This window comes from Stegodyphus dumicola, chromosome 12 (genome assembly GCF_044657685.1).
Source record: "Stegodyphus dumicola isolate Sdum_Otavi_A_Nest chromosome 12, ASM4465768v1".
NCBI lineage: Eukaryota > Metazoa > Arthropoda > Arachnida > Araneae > Eresidae > Stegodyphus > Stegodyphus dumicola.
This window is the reverse complement of record NC_140779.1, coordinates 75,905,208-75,921,418: the sequence shown is the minus strand read 5'-3', so window position 1 is coordinate 75,921,418 and position 16,211 is coordinate 75,905,208. Positions and strand designations below refer to the sequence as shown.

General features: G+C 33.5%; 1 protein-coding gene across 2 annotated transcripts in view; it reads right to left on the bottom strand.

Annotated features, from left to right (window-relative positions):
- The window catches only part of LOC118190178 (uncharacterized), a 163,356-nt gene that overhangs the window by 91,063 nt on the left and 56,082 nt on the right, over positions 1-16,211 (bottom strand). For both annotated transcript variants that reach the window (XM_085806594.1, XM_085806595.1), the window contains exons 9-10: positions 15,689-15,860; positions 1,568-1,820 (exon numbers count right to left, since the gene is read on the bottom strand). In XM_085806594.1, coding sequence (XP_085662720.1) covers positions 1,568-1,820; positions 15,689-15,860 — 425 coding nt within the window. The remainder of the gene's footprint in view (positions 1-1,567; positions 1,821-15,688; positions 15,861-16,211) is intronic.

The window sequence follows — 16,211 nt, the reverse complement described above, 5'->3', positions numbered from 1 at the left end:
CATTTCTAACATGTTTAATTAATAAATAACTTACTTAAAAGTGAAAGTATGAAAACTTCCTTAGCTTGTTAAAGACAATTTCCGAAGTTGGACAAAATTGAGAATAAATAATGGCAAATAGTCTCTTTGTCTTATTTATTAAATTCTTCTTAATAAAAATCTATATGTTTGCATATAAACAAGTACAAACTCATTTTATTCCTTACTACAGTTTGAATATTGAACATGTTTCAATGTTGATAAAATCTATAGTCTTGGAGAGGAAATTACTAGAATTTATCTTCATCACGGATTGCAGATACTCCTGGGTCAGTCAGGTCCCCCCTTATTCATTTTTAAGTGTGGAAAAAAAGGGTGTTCACATATAAAGGTATTCCTGAACAAACAGATTATCTTTAGTGCAAAAATTTGTAACCAATTTATTTTTTGACAAGTACGAATAAAAGTTAGCAAAATCTATGAATAAAATTTATATCAGATTGTTAATTAATTAGCTCCATTTATAGATTTCCTCATGCATTATTCAAGTTAGTTTTTAATGGCAATGAAAATAATGTTAAACTCAGGTTTCAAATAATTAAAATCTCAAAATATCCGTAACCCTGTATTTGTGACAAATTCATAATAAAGTCTTCATAGGTTGCACAAAACTACTTCGGAGGGCAGTTTCAGATAACTGATCTAGGCTTCAACATTCTTTAGTTAAAAAATTAACATATAAGTTGTTCAGCCTAGTAAATTTCAATTTCCTGACTATGTGTAGTGATATGATTGTTTAGTAAAAAAAATCTTTACAATGGATGTTAATACAAACTCTACAATGGATATACTAAGGGGGTTAAAATAGTATGTGGTTCCACAGAATTCACTAAATACAAATTATTAAAGTCACACAAATGAATGCTCCTGCAAATATTAAAGTTGCACTTTCCTGAAAACCTTTCCCAAACAAAATTTCCAGAGGTGAAGAAAGCATTAAGCGTTTGGCTGTAGGGAAAAGGGGGCTGAGAAACAAAAGTATCTCTGTTACTCTATTAATGAAAACATATGCAGAAAAATTATTAATTCTTTGCCTAAAAAATGGGCTGGAAATATTTTAAGTGAACTAATGACTCAATGCCAAAATTTATATTCAGACAGGTAATTATTCAGACAGGTTATTGCTCTGAATTTTCAAAAAGTTTTATTAGGAAATACAGAAGTACATATGCTTACTATTATGCAATGGAATGACAAAAGGGTAAAATCACTATTTGCAGAATACTTACTGAAAATAACTTTTATGCGGGTCAAAGATTTTTCAAATAGATAAAATGTTAAATTATTTTTAATGTTGTACATATAATAGAGGTAAAAGAGCCCCCTCCCCTCCAAAAAAAGAGGAAATGCATTAGCAAATAAAGGGAATGCAAATAGTGTTTATTTTTTAATGCATTTCCATATGTGAGCTTTCAATTTTACAAATTTTTCAGCAGTTCATATGAGTTTGTAAAATTGGAAGTACAATTGATTTAAAATTCGCACAAAAATAAGTACTGAATGTAAAATGTAAAAGCTATAAACTTACATAACTTCTCTACGTCCAGAAGCAGAACTGGAATTCTGAGTGCTTTGATTAGTAGTAGTAGAATCTGGAAGAGTACTATTGTCTTGCTGACTTTGCTCATTACTAGCTGGACTAGGTTGTACAGGAACAGATGGCATGCCTCCAACATCATCTGTACTTTCAGAAGTCGCAGAAGCTGAACTTTCAATTCTGGAGCCATGAAATTCTGAGGATTCAGAATCCATCGGTTCTGGATCAATTGTTCTCATGTTATCTATAACAGGAAATAGTATGTTTCAGATAGATTACAAAGTTTGGACTTATTACATTATTACGAGACATAAGAATACACACACACACACACACGAAAAAAAAAAAAAAAAAAAGGGAGAGAAAGAAAAACAATAATTGGATACAAATTTGTTATTGCTTCCATCCATACAGAGGCAGAATGGAACTGTTTAAATGCAATCAATTACTGAAGATTTATTTTTCATACCAATTTCTTTAACCCATTTCAACTGCAGCCACTTTTGCCCTTGCACTCGAGGATTTCTTAACGATTACACTGCTAGGAAACATTTTAGCATGACTCATTGGAATCTGTGACAGGTTGTGCTCTAGTAAAATGGCAGAGAACGGGCATTCTGCCAAGCACTTTATCCTTGTGCATGCATATGTTTAAGAACATTGGCCCTTCCACCATGGGAAATTGAAAAATCGCAATAGCAAATGATACACATTGCAAAATTAAATTTCCTTGGTGAAATAACAGAAGGAAAGTCCTATGTGTATGATTTTTGTACCAGTACATGAGCATTTTACATTTTACGGTAACATAACTATTACAAAAGATTGCAGTTTCTTAAAATATTTCTGGGAAGCACGAGACATTTAGCGAAACAAACGAAATAACAATCTCCAATTTGCTTTGTGCTCATTGGTTAATATATGGCAGATGACCCCCAATGGTGCTTGGTTCTCATTCGAGAACTGGAACACAACATTTTCGGGCTCTCATACATAAAGCAGAAATGTGCCATATCTTACTAATGAAACGACTTTTTTTATATGTATCTAGTTTTATATGTATATAGTTTTCTTTTATATGTATCTAGAGAGAAAATAAGTGCTTTTGGACGCCAAAAATCACTATTTTGAGTGCACATAAGACAAGCTACACAAAAATTGTAAGAAATTCTAAGAGAAAGTCGGGAGAAGTATGTTGCAAATCGGGTTGGTTGGAGTATGGTCAGAAATCGGGAGTCTCTCACCTAAATCGGGAGAATTGGCAAATCTGCAGTTCTTTTATAATTTAAGCACACAGGCAAAAAGAAAAATATTATTTTTTAAAAAGTCTTTAATATAGACTAAATTTCCATTTGTTTGTATGTTTTGAGTCAGACCAACAGAAACAGATATTGTGGAGGTTGTCATAAATTAGGATTGGACTTTACTTAATTCTTTACATTTTTAAAACAAATTTGAAATTAGTATCTCTTTTTTTAATTATTAAAAAAAATAACTGCATCAATGAAAAAATCAAATGAACAAATGGAAAGAGAATTTGTTGCAATAGACTTTGCAAATAAAAAGTAATTTTCTTTTTAAATTTAAAAAGAAGGATTTATCTTATTGGACAAAAATACTTTCATTACATTTAAATATCTAAATTAATTAAAGATAAATTATTCAAGTCCCTCTGTTTACTTAAAACTAAATTGACTAAGTTTTCTTAGTAAATGCAATGCTATTTGATGGCAAACATCAAGACAAAAAAAATCTAACTGGAGACAGGTACACTAGATACATACAGCTTGTTGAAAAGAACAGATATTTTATTAAACCCAAAATAAAATCAAAAACAAATACAGACAGTTCACTAATAAGAAAGCATATAATGATTCAATTGACAAATATACAATTTCTTTTTTGTTGCACTTAGCAAATTAATATAACTGCGAGTTCTTGACAGTAGTTGTAAATAAATCGATTAGCTGTCTGATGAAAAGGAATGAGCAATCCTCCAAATCAGGATCCAGCTGATCTTTTGACATTTCAGTAGTAATAAAATAAAAGTTTATTTAGTGGATACGTGAATAGTCTTTCAGTATAAATAATTACTTTCCTCTTGATAAATTTAATCAGAACACTTTATCCTCCACCAAATGACTGTGTAACAATTTGGAAAGAAAAATTATTGGGTGGGGTGCTCATTTTTGCTACTTATCCTCAATGTTATCATAGCAAACCTACTTGTGATGTGAAGTTCAGAGGTTAACACACTTGACACACTATTAACTATTAACCATGGCACTATTAACCCAAAAGGGTACTTTGTGATTATCCACCCAACCCTGAAAAGAATTCACCAGTGACATGCTATGTAATTAAAATATGATGATGCAACCTATGATGTCGCCAAGTGTGATTACGTGACAACTCAGGCACAGTCGAGCGTCAATTATTAGTGTTTGTTTTCATAGCATTGACATTGGAATTTCTTTTTGTTGTACTCTGTGCCCCTCCTTTTTAAAGAATCTTAATGGGAATGTGGATTTTGTCAGCTGATGAAAAAAAAAAAGCATTGCATTTCTTCTAAAATATGGCATCTTTTCCAACAGTAGAGATGAAAAAATTTGCATTCCATTCAGCTGCAATTCTTAAATCAGATCAAATCAAATATTAGTAATTAAAATTGTGCATTTGTGATGGATTTCTACAATTATTTGGCAAAAACAGAGCACTACATGAAGAGAACAACAGTGTGCAGAATATCAAACTGTCCTGCAGTGCAGAGTTTCTGAAATTCTCTGATGTTTTTCGAAGCTAAAACAAATTGTTATGCACAAGGGGAGAAGAATAAAGGTAAATTTTATTATGGATGTTTCTTGCATTGTTAACTTATTCAATGGGTTGCTATTTTATGTAATTCTTACAATGCCACCTGAATTTCGCATCTTAGGTTGGCCAAAATTAGGCACTAATGACTGGCTACTTTTCAGGAGGGTTAGGCAGATAACCAGAAAAGACCCCAAAAAGTATTGATTTTCATTTCAAAATACAGATTTACAATGTCCTAATCCTAACGATTAAAACGCTAAAGCGATATCCTAATTTTGATACCTCCACAAATTCTATATTTATAAGGCAAAAATGATCAAAGGCAAGAAATTTTAATATTAGTACTTCAAATTAACAATAAACAGAACTGTAGCGAAGCGGTATCTTAACTTTAAATTAATGAACCTAATACATCAATGCGAGTGGACTGTAAATTAAACTTTTATTCGGCAGTTTGAACTTTCGATTGAACTTTCGAACACAACACAGCACAAAGTAAAAACGACAGTTACAATTAGCAGTTTTAAGAATGCAAGAACAAAATGCGAGCTGCGCACACAATCTGTGCATTGCGAAATAATATCTCACAGACAGGCAGAGAGCTCTGGTGGCCGAAACATTCCGCCCGGTGTTGAAACATCGTTTCAAACTAAATAGCTTTTACAAAATGAAATTATCATAACAATATTAAGTTATGCAAAAATGTATCATTAAAATATTCACAAGAAAACATAATATGAAATTATGCAATGAAACTAAATGGTTCTCAAAACAGATGCACAGAAGCCTTGATACAATTCAGGAACTTAATTAAAGTAAAGTACAAAGTTATAATGCTTTAGGGAAAAACACTTAACCATTGATAGGCAAAACACTAAGTTTGTGAATTGGCCTTTTGAAAACTCCGTTAGCAGTTTTGATCTTCACGATACGCACAATATTATCTGAGCTAGGAAAAACTTCCAGCACTCGTCCTAATTTCCATTGTAGCGGGGGTAAATTGTCTTCCTTTATGATAACTAAATCATTAACCTTTAAATTAGGTTGCACTTTCAACCATTTTGAAGGTCGTTGCAAATTAGAAATGTATTCATTGGACCATCTTTTCCAAAAGCTTTGAAACATTTTCTCAACAAGCTTCCAACGTTGCAATATAGGAATTTTTTGATCGTGTAAACTTTCTTCTGGTAAGGCAGTTAGCGGGGTACCAATTAAAAAATGGCCTGGCGTAAGTGCAGAAAATTCTGATGGATCTTCAGACAGTGGACACAAAGGTCGCGAATTTAAACAAGCTTCAATTTGAGCTAGCAATGTCATAATAAATTCTTCTTGCGTTAGAAGTTGTTCACCTATGGTTCGCTTGAGATGTAACTTTGTAGATTTGACTGCAGCTTCCCATAATCCTCCAAAATGTGGCACTGCGGGAGGATTAAATATCCACTTAATACCTTCAGTAGAGCAATATTTATTAACCAATTCATTTTCATTCAAGGAGTTTATTACTCTTTTCAATTCCTTATCTGCAGCAATAAAATTTGTGCCACAATCGCTATGCACTTCTATTGGTTTTCCTCTTCGAGATACAAAGCGCTTCAAAGCGGCAATAAATGATTCTGATGTAAGATTACCTACTAATTCAATATGTATAGTTCTTGTAGTAAAACACACGAATACACAAATGTAGCATTTCATTGGTTTTACTCCTCGACCTTGCCTGGGCTTCACTTGAAATGGCCGGGCATAGTCAATTCCAACTTTGGAGAAAACTTTTGACGGAACGACTCTAGACGATGATAAATCAGACATTATCTGGGTAGATGTTTTAGCTCATACACGATGACATTTCACCCATTTCCAAATCTGTTGTCTTACAACTGACTTAGCATGGATTATCCAATATTCTCTTCTAATTACTGATAGCAATAGCAGGGGGCCAGCATGAAGAAGGGATTCATGAAAATGATTAACTATAATCTGTGTTATGTGATATTTCTTGGGCAACAAAATAGGATATTTTCTGTCCTGCGCAATGTTGGATTGTCTTAATCTTCCTCCAACGCGTATAAGTCCACTCTTATCGATAAAGGGGTTAAAAGAAAGGATCTTACTATTTGAGTTTAACGGTTCATTCTTTTTCAGAAGATTATATTCATTAAAAAACTCATCCATTTGAACTGCATTTCTAGCGTATTGCAATTCTTCGGTTTTAAGGTAACCCTTAATATTTCGGAAGATTTAGCTGAATTATTCGCAAACCGAAAACACCATGCGATGATTCTTTTAAGTTTCAAAAATGATGAAACTTCATTAAGGATTGGAATTTGCGAAGCGACTGTTCCAATTGAACAAGAAATATTTTTCCATTGTTCCCTTAAAGACTCTTCTGAAAATGGTAAGTTGATTGAGAACAGAATATTATTTGAATTAAGCCACTGAGGACCTGTCCACCACAAGTCATGAGTAGAAAGTTCTGAAGGCAAAAGACCTCTTGATGCGCAATCAGCTGGATTCTCATTTCCTTTTATGTGATTCCAATGCGATGAAGGTAAGACTGATTGAATTTCTGAAATGCGGTTGGCTACGAAGGTTTGCCAGCGTGTTGGTTCTGATTGTATCCAGGATAAAACTATCACTGAATCGCTCCATGCGTAAATATCGTCAACATGAATTTGCAATGAATTCTGCACCGCTTGAACCAAATGCACTAATAGAACTACAGAGCAGAGTTCTAAACGAGGAATAGAAATTACTTTCAGGAGAGCTACGTGAGTTTTTGATGTTAGTAGCTGCACCGAAATCGAAGAATTATTTGAAGACCGTAAAAAAATCACTGCGGCGTAAGCTTTCTCTGATGCGTCACAGAAACAATGAAGTTCTACATTTGTAAATTTGGGCAATAATACTCTCCTAGGAATATGAATACGTTCACAATTTGCGATATCTTCACAATAGATTTTCCATCTTTGATTGATTTCATCTGGCAAGGGATCATCCCACGAGATTTGTAATTTCCATATGTCTTGATGCAAGATTTTTGCTGCAACTATAAAAGGTGCTAACCAACCAAGTGGATAAAAGATTTTCAAAATAGAAGATAAAATTATTCTTTTAGTAGAACACTCACTGTTTTCGAGATTTCCTAAGTGACAAGTAAACTCGTCTTGCGTTGGATACCACTCTAAACCCAATAATTTTATTGATTTAGTATCAACTACTGTACATGAAGAATTCGAGTTCTGAGCACTCAAAGCAGTTTTCAAAATCGAGCGATCATTTGTACACCATTTATGCAATTGAAAGCCACCTTTTTGTAAAAGTTCACTCAGTTGTGGAATTAACTCTACTGCTTCCTCTACTGTGTTTGAACCAAATAGGACATCATCAATATAACAATTGTGTAATATAATTTCAGCTGCTTTTGGGAATTTAATTCCTTTATCAATTGTTAGTTGTTTGAGTACGCGAGTAGCCAGGAATGAAGCGAAAGTAGTGCCGTACATAACTGTGCACAACCTGTAAGTTTTAATCGGCTTCGATGGATCATCTCTCAAAATATTTTTTGGAAATCACGATCTTCATCATGAATTTGAACTTGTCGATACGTTTTCAATAAGTCGCTAGTAATGGCTACAAAGAATAGTAAATAAGTCGTCTTGCACCTTGGGACCATTCATTAGCGTGACATTAAGCGATATCCCTGATGTAGTTTTGGCACTAGCACTGAAAACGACGCGTAGTTTTGTGGTAAGACTGGATTCTTTTAGCACGTGATGATGAGGTTATAGAATAATGAAAATTTAGTTTATCTAAATTATCATCGGATAATTCTTCCATGTGTCCAAGTGATAAATATTCGGACATGAAGTCTTTATATTGTTGATATACTTCAGGAGTTTTTATTAGTTTTTGTTCTAGACTAAGAAAGTTGTGAAAGGCTGATGGTCTGGAATTACCCAATTCATTTCTTTTAGGCTTAAATGGCAGTTTTACTGAGTAATGACCATTTTCACTACGCACGTGATTTTCCACGAAATGATTTTCACACAATCTTTCCTCTTTAGTTAAAGGTTTCGATATGGGAATTTGTTCCAAATCCCAAACTGATTTAACTAATTCCTCCGTGTTTAGAACTGAAAGCTGCTTACGGTTTGGGAATTCAAAATGCGTAGTTCCAGCAATTACCCATCCTAACTTAGAACAACACGCAAATGGAAGATTTTTCCCCTTTTAATTACCTCGCCATTGATTAAAGTAAGGAATACATTAACTCCAAGTAAAATATCAATTTCTCCCGATTCATGAAATGTAGGATCTGCTAAAGTTAAATCTTCGAAACTTTCATATAAATTCAAAGGTAATGTTACACTTGGAATGTTTCCTGTAATTTTGTCTATTATGTAAGTGGACGTTGAAATTCTGTAATTAGTATTAAAATGAGGTGTAAACAACAACTCAACTTCTCCAGTAGTAGTTGTATTGAAAGTACCAAAGCATGACACTAATATCTTCGAATCTTTTACGCTCAATCCTAAATTGATAGCTGTTTTCCGACGAATGAATGATTTTTCACTACCTGAATCTAGTAAACATCTACAATTTATGAATTCATTTTTTGAGTTTTGAACCTTAATTAAACCAGTACACAAAAGTACATGACTACGTTTACCATTAGCATGAGCTCCAAAATGTTGATTTTCATAGTTGTTTGCACAAGCAGTTGGAGAAACCTCACTCAAGTTGTTTTCTGGTTTAATTTGCGATTTCAGAACAAACACTTATGCTTCTGGTGAAGGGAATCTAGATGCACTTTTCGGTTTGAAATTATTTTCTAAATGCAAAATGCTATGATGATGCTTAAAACAATGCTTGCAGGTATTTGCATTCTTACACATTTTAACTTTATGGACATTAGACAAGCAATTAAAACAAAGTTTATTAGTCTTAACAAACTCTATTCGTTTTTGCACTGGTAAATTTAAAAAATTAGAACACCTGTATAAAAAATTATCTTTACAAAATAAGTAAGTAGAATTAGTAATCAGAGAAGTAACCCTATTATACACTGGTTTATCTGATTTATGCGTTTTACTAATTAAAGGTTTTCTGTTCTGTAATGTTCTAGCGTAATTCTTCAAAAATTCTATCAAGTCATTCAACTTTGGTATTTCGTCTTTTTTTAGTTGATGCTCCCACCACAACTTTGTCAAAACGTCAATTTTTTGCAAAATAGTATACAACAACAAAGTATCACTAAAATTATCTATCCTTTGATCTAATATTTCCAATGAGCGAGTTATTTCGTTTACGTTATCTACTAAATATTGAGGATGCAGATTCCGTTTGTATTTGTGAAACATTAAGAATTCTTTTAATAAAAGCAAATATCTGTTCTCTTTTATTAGAAAATCTTTCTTCTAGTAAATTCCAAGCAATACTGAAATTTTGATCAGCTATGGGAATTGACTGAATAATGCGATAAGCATCATTTTTCAAAGAACTCTTTAAATATTGTAATTTTTGAGCTTCAGATAGATTTGGTTTGTTGCGAACACTAGCGTTAAATAAATCTTTAAATGTTATCCATTCAGTTAAATTTCCGCTAAATGTGGGTAAAGATAATTTCGGTAACTTTAACCTTTCAGATTTTGATTCAGGTATGACAGGTTTGTCGCCATTTGCATTTACGACCTTGTAAATTTTTAACTTACGAATAATTTTTAAGTGAACCTCCTCAATTTTCTCTAAAATCGACTGTTCTTCCTCAACAAAAGTGTCTATTTTTTCATCATCACAATTTGTATAAATTTCTCTAAATAGAGATTTAAAACCTTCCTTAAAGATTTTACATTTTTCTAAGATTAATTCAGCTTCAGCATTATCTAAGTTATCATAACCTATTCTCTCGATAAATTTCGTTAACCGTGTTTTCAAAATTCTCTTTCGCTTTTTTTCTATATCTGACATTTTGAAAATATTCTAAATTCTCGATTTTACTAATCCTTTAATCACAAAAATAGTAGCAATAACAAAATCTCAAATGCAATTAAAATGCGTTAACCATTTCACTCACCTCGAACACTGTATCCATTGCGTAACTCTTGAGAATTCTAAACCGAAATTGCATTATCAACACCATTACGGACACGTAGAATTCGTATTCACAAGCGCGGGTTTTTCTCGACGCTTCGGCTCGGCGGACCAAATAATGTAACGAAGCAGTATCTTAACTTTAAATTAATAAACCTAAGAATACATCAATGCGAGTGGACTGTAAATTAAACTTTTATTTGGCAGTTTGAACTTTCGAACACAACACAGCACAAAGTAAAAACGACAGAGTTACAATTAGCGGTTTTAAGAATGCAAGAACAAAATGCGATCTGCGCATTGCGAAATAATATCTCACAGACAGGCAAAGAGCTCTGGTGGCCGAAACAAGCACACATGCTGATAATTGTGCACGTGCATTCAAACTGGAAAATACATTAAATGAATGAATATATTTTACACCATCATTAATTTGTGCAACTGCATAGTATTAATCCAATCTACAAAAATGAAATTATTTAAAGCAATGAAAATTAAAATTTTGATTTTCTCTCTTGCATGCTCTTGATATATATATATAGGAGTACCCCAAAATAAACAGACAGCACAACATGACAGAATTTTGTAATTACAGATCATGCAGTTAGACTTCATTAGTGTAACGATTTTCCATGTCTATCTGTCATCAGGCATCAGTCTCAGTACAGTAATTCATACTCAATGCTTAATCTGCATGTGTTCTTGTTTGCAGCATCTTGTGATATTGTGTTGCGCATGATCACAGAGAATGTGCATTAAATTTCAGCTGATACCACTGCTGCACTTCAGTGAACCTTTAAAATGATGCTCCAAATAATTCACAAGTATACGAGTTGTTTTTCAGATTCAAAAACATATCAAATAAGAACTACAATAATTTGGAAGTCCACGTGATCAGCAGAAATGGCAAAAAACACTGAGAAAGCATCACAGGATATTAAAGAAGATCATGAAAAGATCATTCTGAAAAAACTCTGTCTGACAATTTTGAGAAAAGAATAACATGGTGCATCTGTCTCACGACCTTTAATTATTAAATCTTACTTAATGCGAGACTTCACTGTTTACAAGAAAGCCCTTAAAAAGCAACTGAATGATGAGGATGAGGTACAAGAAAATATGTTACATGCTATAAATAATATTTTTCATAAAGATTCCATAATTATTTATTTATTTCCAGAAGTGGGAAAAATGCTGGAAGAATTGTATCAATGCTGGTGGAGAATATTTTGAATGGAACAAAAATATATTGTAACAAAATGCCAAGCTACAGTAAGATAGCTTCCTCCCAAGGTGGGTTTAGGGTTGCAAAAAGATGGCAAGGGAAGGCATGGTTGACATATTTGGCACAAAATTGCCTATTTGGTGACATGCCATAGACGGATGGAGAAACAGCGGTTGCCAACCGGTGGTCCATGCACCACTGGTGGTCTGTGAAAACGTTTTGATGGTCTGCAGAAAAATTGGGACATTATTTATATTTTTATGAAGATTCAGTTTAAAAAATGACGAGTAACAAAACCTATTATGGAATATACTTTTTTTTTTTTTTTTTTTTTTTTTTTTTTTTTTTTTTTTAATTTTAGCTACTACTTTTAGCGAAATTCCTTCTGAATTTAGAGACTTTTTAGCTACCTTTGCAGCTGTACCTAGTGATATTTGAAAGTGAGAGTTGGCATCCATGGATATGCTGCTGTTATCAATAATAGCACAAACTGAAATTCTCTTTCCTTTTGAATTAAAAACATATGCTATTGTAGTCCTTAATATGTCAATAGGCAACTTGATGGATTTTTATGAGAACCATCTGCCTTCTTGTTTATGATTGCATCACTGGAAGTTTCAGCTTTTGTTTTGTCTAACTTTTGATTGATGGCACCATTGCTGAGTAAGCGATGAGTATTATGTTTACAATAATTAAAAATTTGCAGCATAACACTTTCAGTTTACTGATATTGCTTTGCGTTTGCCAGTTTGTTCTTGCTTTTCATGAAGTTCCTTTTCAGTGATATGGAAATGTGAAGCATTCCATACAAAAAGGTTAAGATTTTTGTACTTTTCATATAATTTTTCAATGTGAACAAAATATGTGTATCAGTAAAATGTTAACAGTGTTTTAATTGTTACTCATAATCAGGGGCGTAGCCTGAATTTCCATAAAGGCATGCTGCTGAAAACCACATGTTTCGAAAATTATATCATCAAATAAAAATTAGAATTACATGTACAGTAAGACCCCGCTTAACGCTGTTTCGGTTTAGCGCACTTTTATTTCAACCCAGGGATTCCACGAAATCGCTCGCAGCATACGGGGATTCCCCGAAATATTATGCAGCGATAGGTTTCAAATACATATCCGAAAGAGTGTACTTGTATTTCTTGTTTGGTGCAGTATTGTACAGACATATTTTGAAGGGGTAAATGTGGAAGATGTCGAAGAAATAATTCAAGAAGCAGCGGCTAGTCTTTCTAATGATGAGCTCAAGGAATTAACTGAACAAGAATAAAACAAAAATGTTGACAGCAGTGATTCAGAAGAAGAGCAAAAAGAACTTTCGATGGCGTTTGTAAAAAGGAGTTTGTCTACCATAACTGAAATAATGGATCAATTCATTGAAAATGATCCGAATTTTGACAGGAGCTCAAAAGTAAGGCGTGGTGTTAGAGATGCTCTATCCGTTTATGAAGAACTTTTAAGAGAACAACGCAAAAGAAAAAGGCAAACAACATTAGATGCTTTTGTCACAAAAAGGCAGAACACTGAAACGCGGAAGGCTAACTAAATATGACTGACTGAGAATTTTATTTGTTTTTTTTTAAGAGTATTCGTTTTGTTATTCATGTTTTGTTTTTATTTTTGCAAGAAATAATAATGTGGTATTAATTTGGGCTTTAAGAAATAAATGTTTGGTTTTATTTTTATTAAAAAAACATACTTTTTAAATTTAATACCTAACCAATTTCCTAGCCATCTTCCCCTAACCCCAATATTTACATGTAAAGATAGCCTCGTTTAGCGCTGTTTCGCATTACCATACTTGCCAACCTATGACAAAAAATCAAAATTTTTCTCATTTCAGTATTATGCAGCTGTTGGAACTGTTTCAATTTTTCCTTTCTTTTAGAACTCCTTTCAAGATAATAATAAATATCAACAATGTGTTCATCCACATTTAATGGTAAAGAAGCTGCCCTTTTTTCAGCTGCTAAATTTAAGAGGTGACAGGTGCACGTCATAATCTGCAAATCTGAATTTTCATTTCCTAAGATGCCTGCAACACCAGTCTTCAAGCCTACCAATACCGGTGCATTATCGGCACCAAGTGCTAAGCAATTATCCAGAGGGACTACATTTTCTTTTAAAGTTTTAATAATTAGCTGTGCTCAAGTAAAGCCTGTCAAATGTCCTTCTAAAGTGGGGATAGAAAGTAAACTGCACTCAATTTCTGAAGACTCTGGATTAAAAAAAGAAACAACAATTGGATACAGTTTTGAATTGGTATTATTGCTTCCATCCGTAGAGAGGCAGAACGGAGCTGTTTTAATGCAATCAATAACTGAAGATTTATTTTTCAAACCCATTTCTTTAACAATTGCACCTGTTTTGGTCCTTGCACTTGAGTATTTCTTAGCGATTTCACTATCGGGAAACATTTTTCTAAATAAAGTTACAGCGTGCTCCGATGCATTCAGTGGCAGGTTGTGCTCCAGTAAAAAGGCAGAGAACAGACATTCTGCATTAATCACTTTTTGATCTTTTGTTTCCGAAGAAAAATTTAATTTTTCGTTTTTTTCAAAACAACTCATGTTGTCCTTGTGTTTTTGTGTACGCACACGTTTGAGAACATCTGCCCTTCCACCAAGCGAAACCGAAAAATCGCAACGACAGATGGTACACCTTGCAAATTTATTACATTTCCTTGAAGAAATAATGGAAGGAAAGTCAACTGTGAACGATTTTTGAAACGTGCACGAGTATTTCACCTTTCTCACAGACATATCAAAAGACGATAATTTCTAAAACTATTTCCTAAAGGCACGTGTACTCACACAACTCAGGACAAGATGAACGAAATAGCAAAAGAACATCCAAAGAACAGCCAACGGCCTTGATCTTGCTTTGTGCTCATTGGCTAATATATGCCAGATGACACGCAGTGGAGCTCGATGCCCATTGGACAACTGGAGAACGAAGTTTCTGGATACGTATGCTGTCAATCACAAAGCAGAAATTCTCATCTGATTCGCAAGGTTTCATTTTAGATATAATCTAGAGAAAATTCAGTTGCTTTCAGACGTCCAAAATCACTTTTTTTTTTTTTTGTTTTTTTTTGTTCATATAACGAAGTATTAAGCCAAGTTCCATAAAAATCGTGAGAAATATTAAGAATAAGAAAAAGTCGGGAGAAATATATTGTAAATCGGGTTGGCGGGAGAGCGGTCGAAAATCGGGAGTCTCCCGCCTAAATCGGGAGAGTTGGCAACTCTGCATTACGCTCTACTTTGATGGAACGTATCCCCCGCGTTAAGCGGGGTCTTACCGTATTGGAAAGTTGAATACTGTTTTTGCGTATTAATATGTTGTTTTTAAGGTCTGATTTAAGAGGTTTTTTTAATTCATATTAATGGTTCGCCAAATATAAAATTATATATGTAGTGGTCTGTGAAGTTCTAAGGGTTGACAACCAATGTTTTAGAACAAATTCTTATTGCTTTGGACCAGTGTGTTCCCGAAGGCAAGCCAAAAGCTATATGAACCTTGCCTGTATGTGGAGCAGCAGCGTACCGTCAATACACTGTAGTGCATTGTCGAGTTTTATTGAGCTCCGGGAGCGACCGACCGAGTTAGGAGCTGTAATTTAGTGTATTGCCTTGAAGTTGTCTTTACCGTCATAGCCCGACAGCCTGAAGGCTGTGTTGCTGATAGTTTCAGAGTGTTTGTCATAATTTTTTGACAACTGTAAATGTGATTTTTAGAACTGTTCTGAGTAATACTGGCTGAATAGTATTTTGATTCTTTATCAAGTGCTGTTATCAATCACTCCAAATCCACAAACCCGTAGAAAGCGACAATATAAATGGAAAGAATCGAAAAATGCTTAAAAATCATTCATTCCTTTTTACCACTTTTAAAATTGCAAAATTAAGTTCATATGCAGACTGAAGATAAGCTTTAATTATAAAATAAATATATAAAAAATTATAACTAACCTGTATCAGCAATTATTGGTGTAGTCACAGTTGCAGTTGCTGCCCTGGCTGCTGCTGCTGCTGTAGCAAGTGCAGCTGATATAGCTGCTTGGGCAGCATGTGCTAAGCCTTCAAAACGATACCTTTCAGATGATGCAGGAGTTCGCACAGAAGTTTCAGTGGTTAAATTTACCTGATTAAATAAACAATTTAGTATAAATATACTCAATAATATACTATTATGAATAAAAGTTCAAAAACCACAGTAGAATGAAACAGGTTATGAAATAGATCTGTCATCTAACAAATGGTATCTGTTCATTTTTACTGATCAGAAATTATTGCCAAGTTTGGAAGCATTTATCACCAAAAGATACAGCAAACTCAAAAAACATTGTAATAATAATTCATTTATATTTGAGATTTTTCTTTAGTTCTTGCATTTCCGTGCTTGTAAAACACACATGCATCCTATGGGGGGTTAGAAATCAAAACCAAGTAATAAAAGTTGTGAAATATTTTTTTTCGTTTCTAGGTCATTATC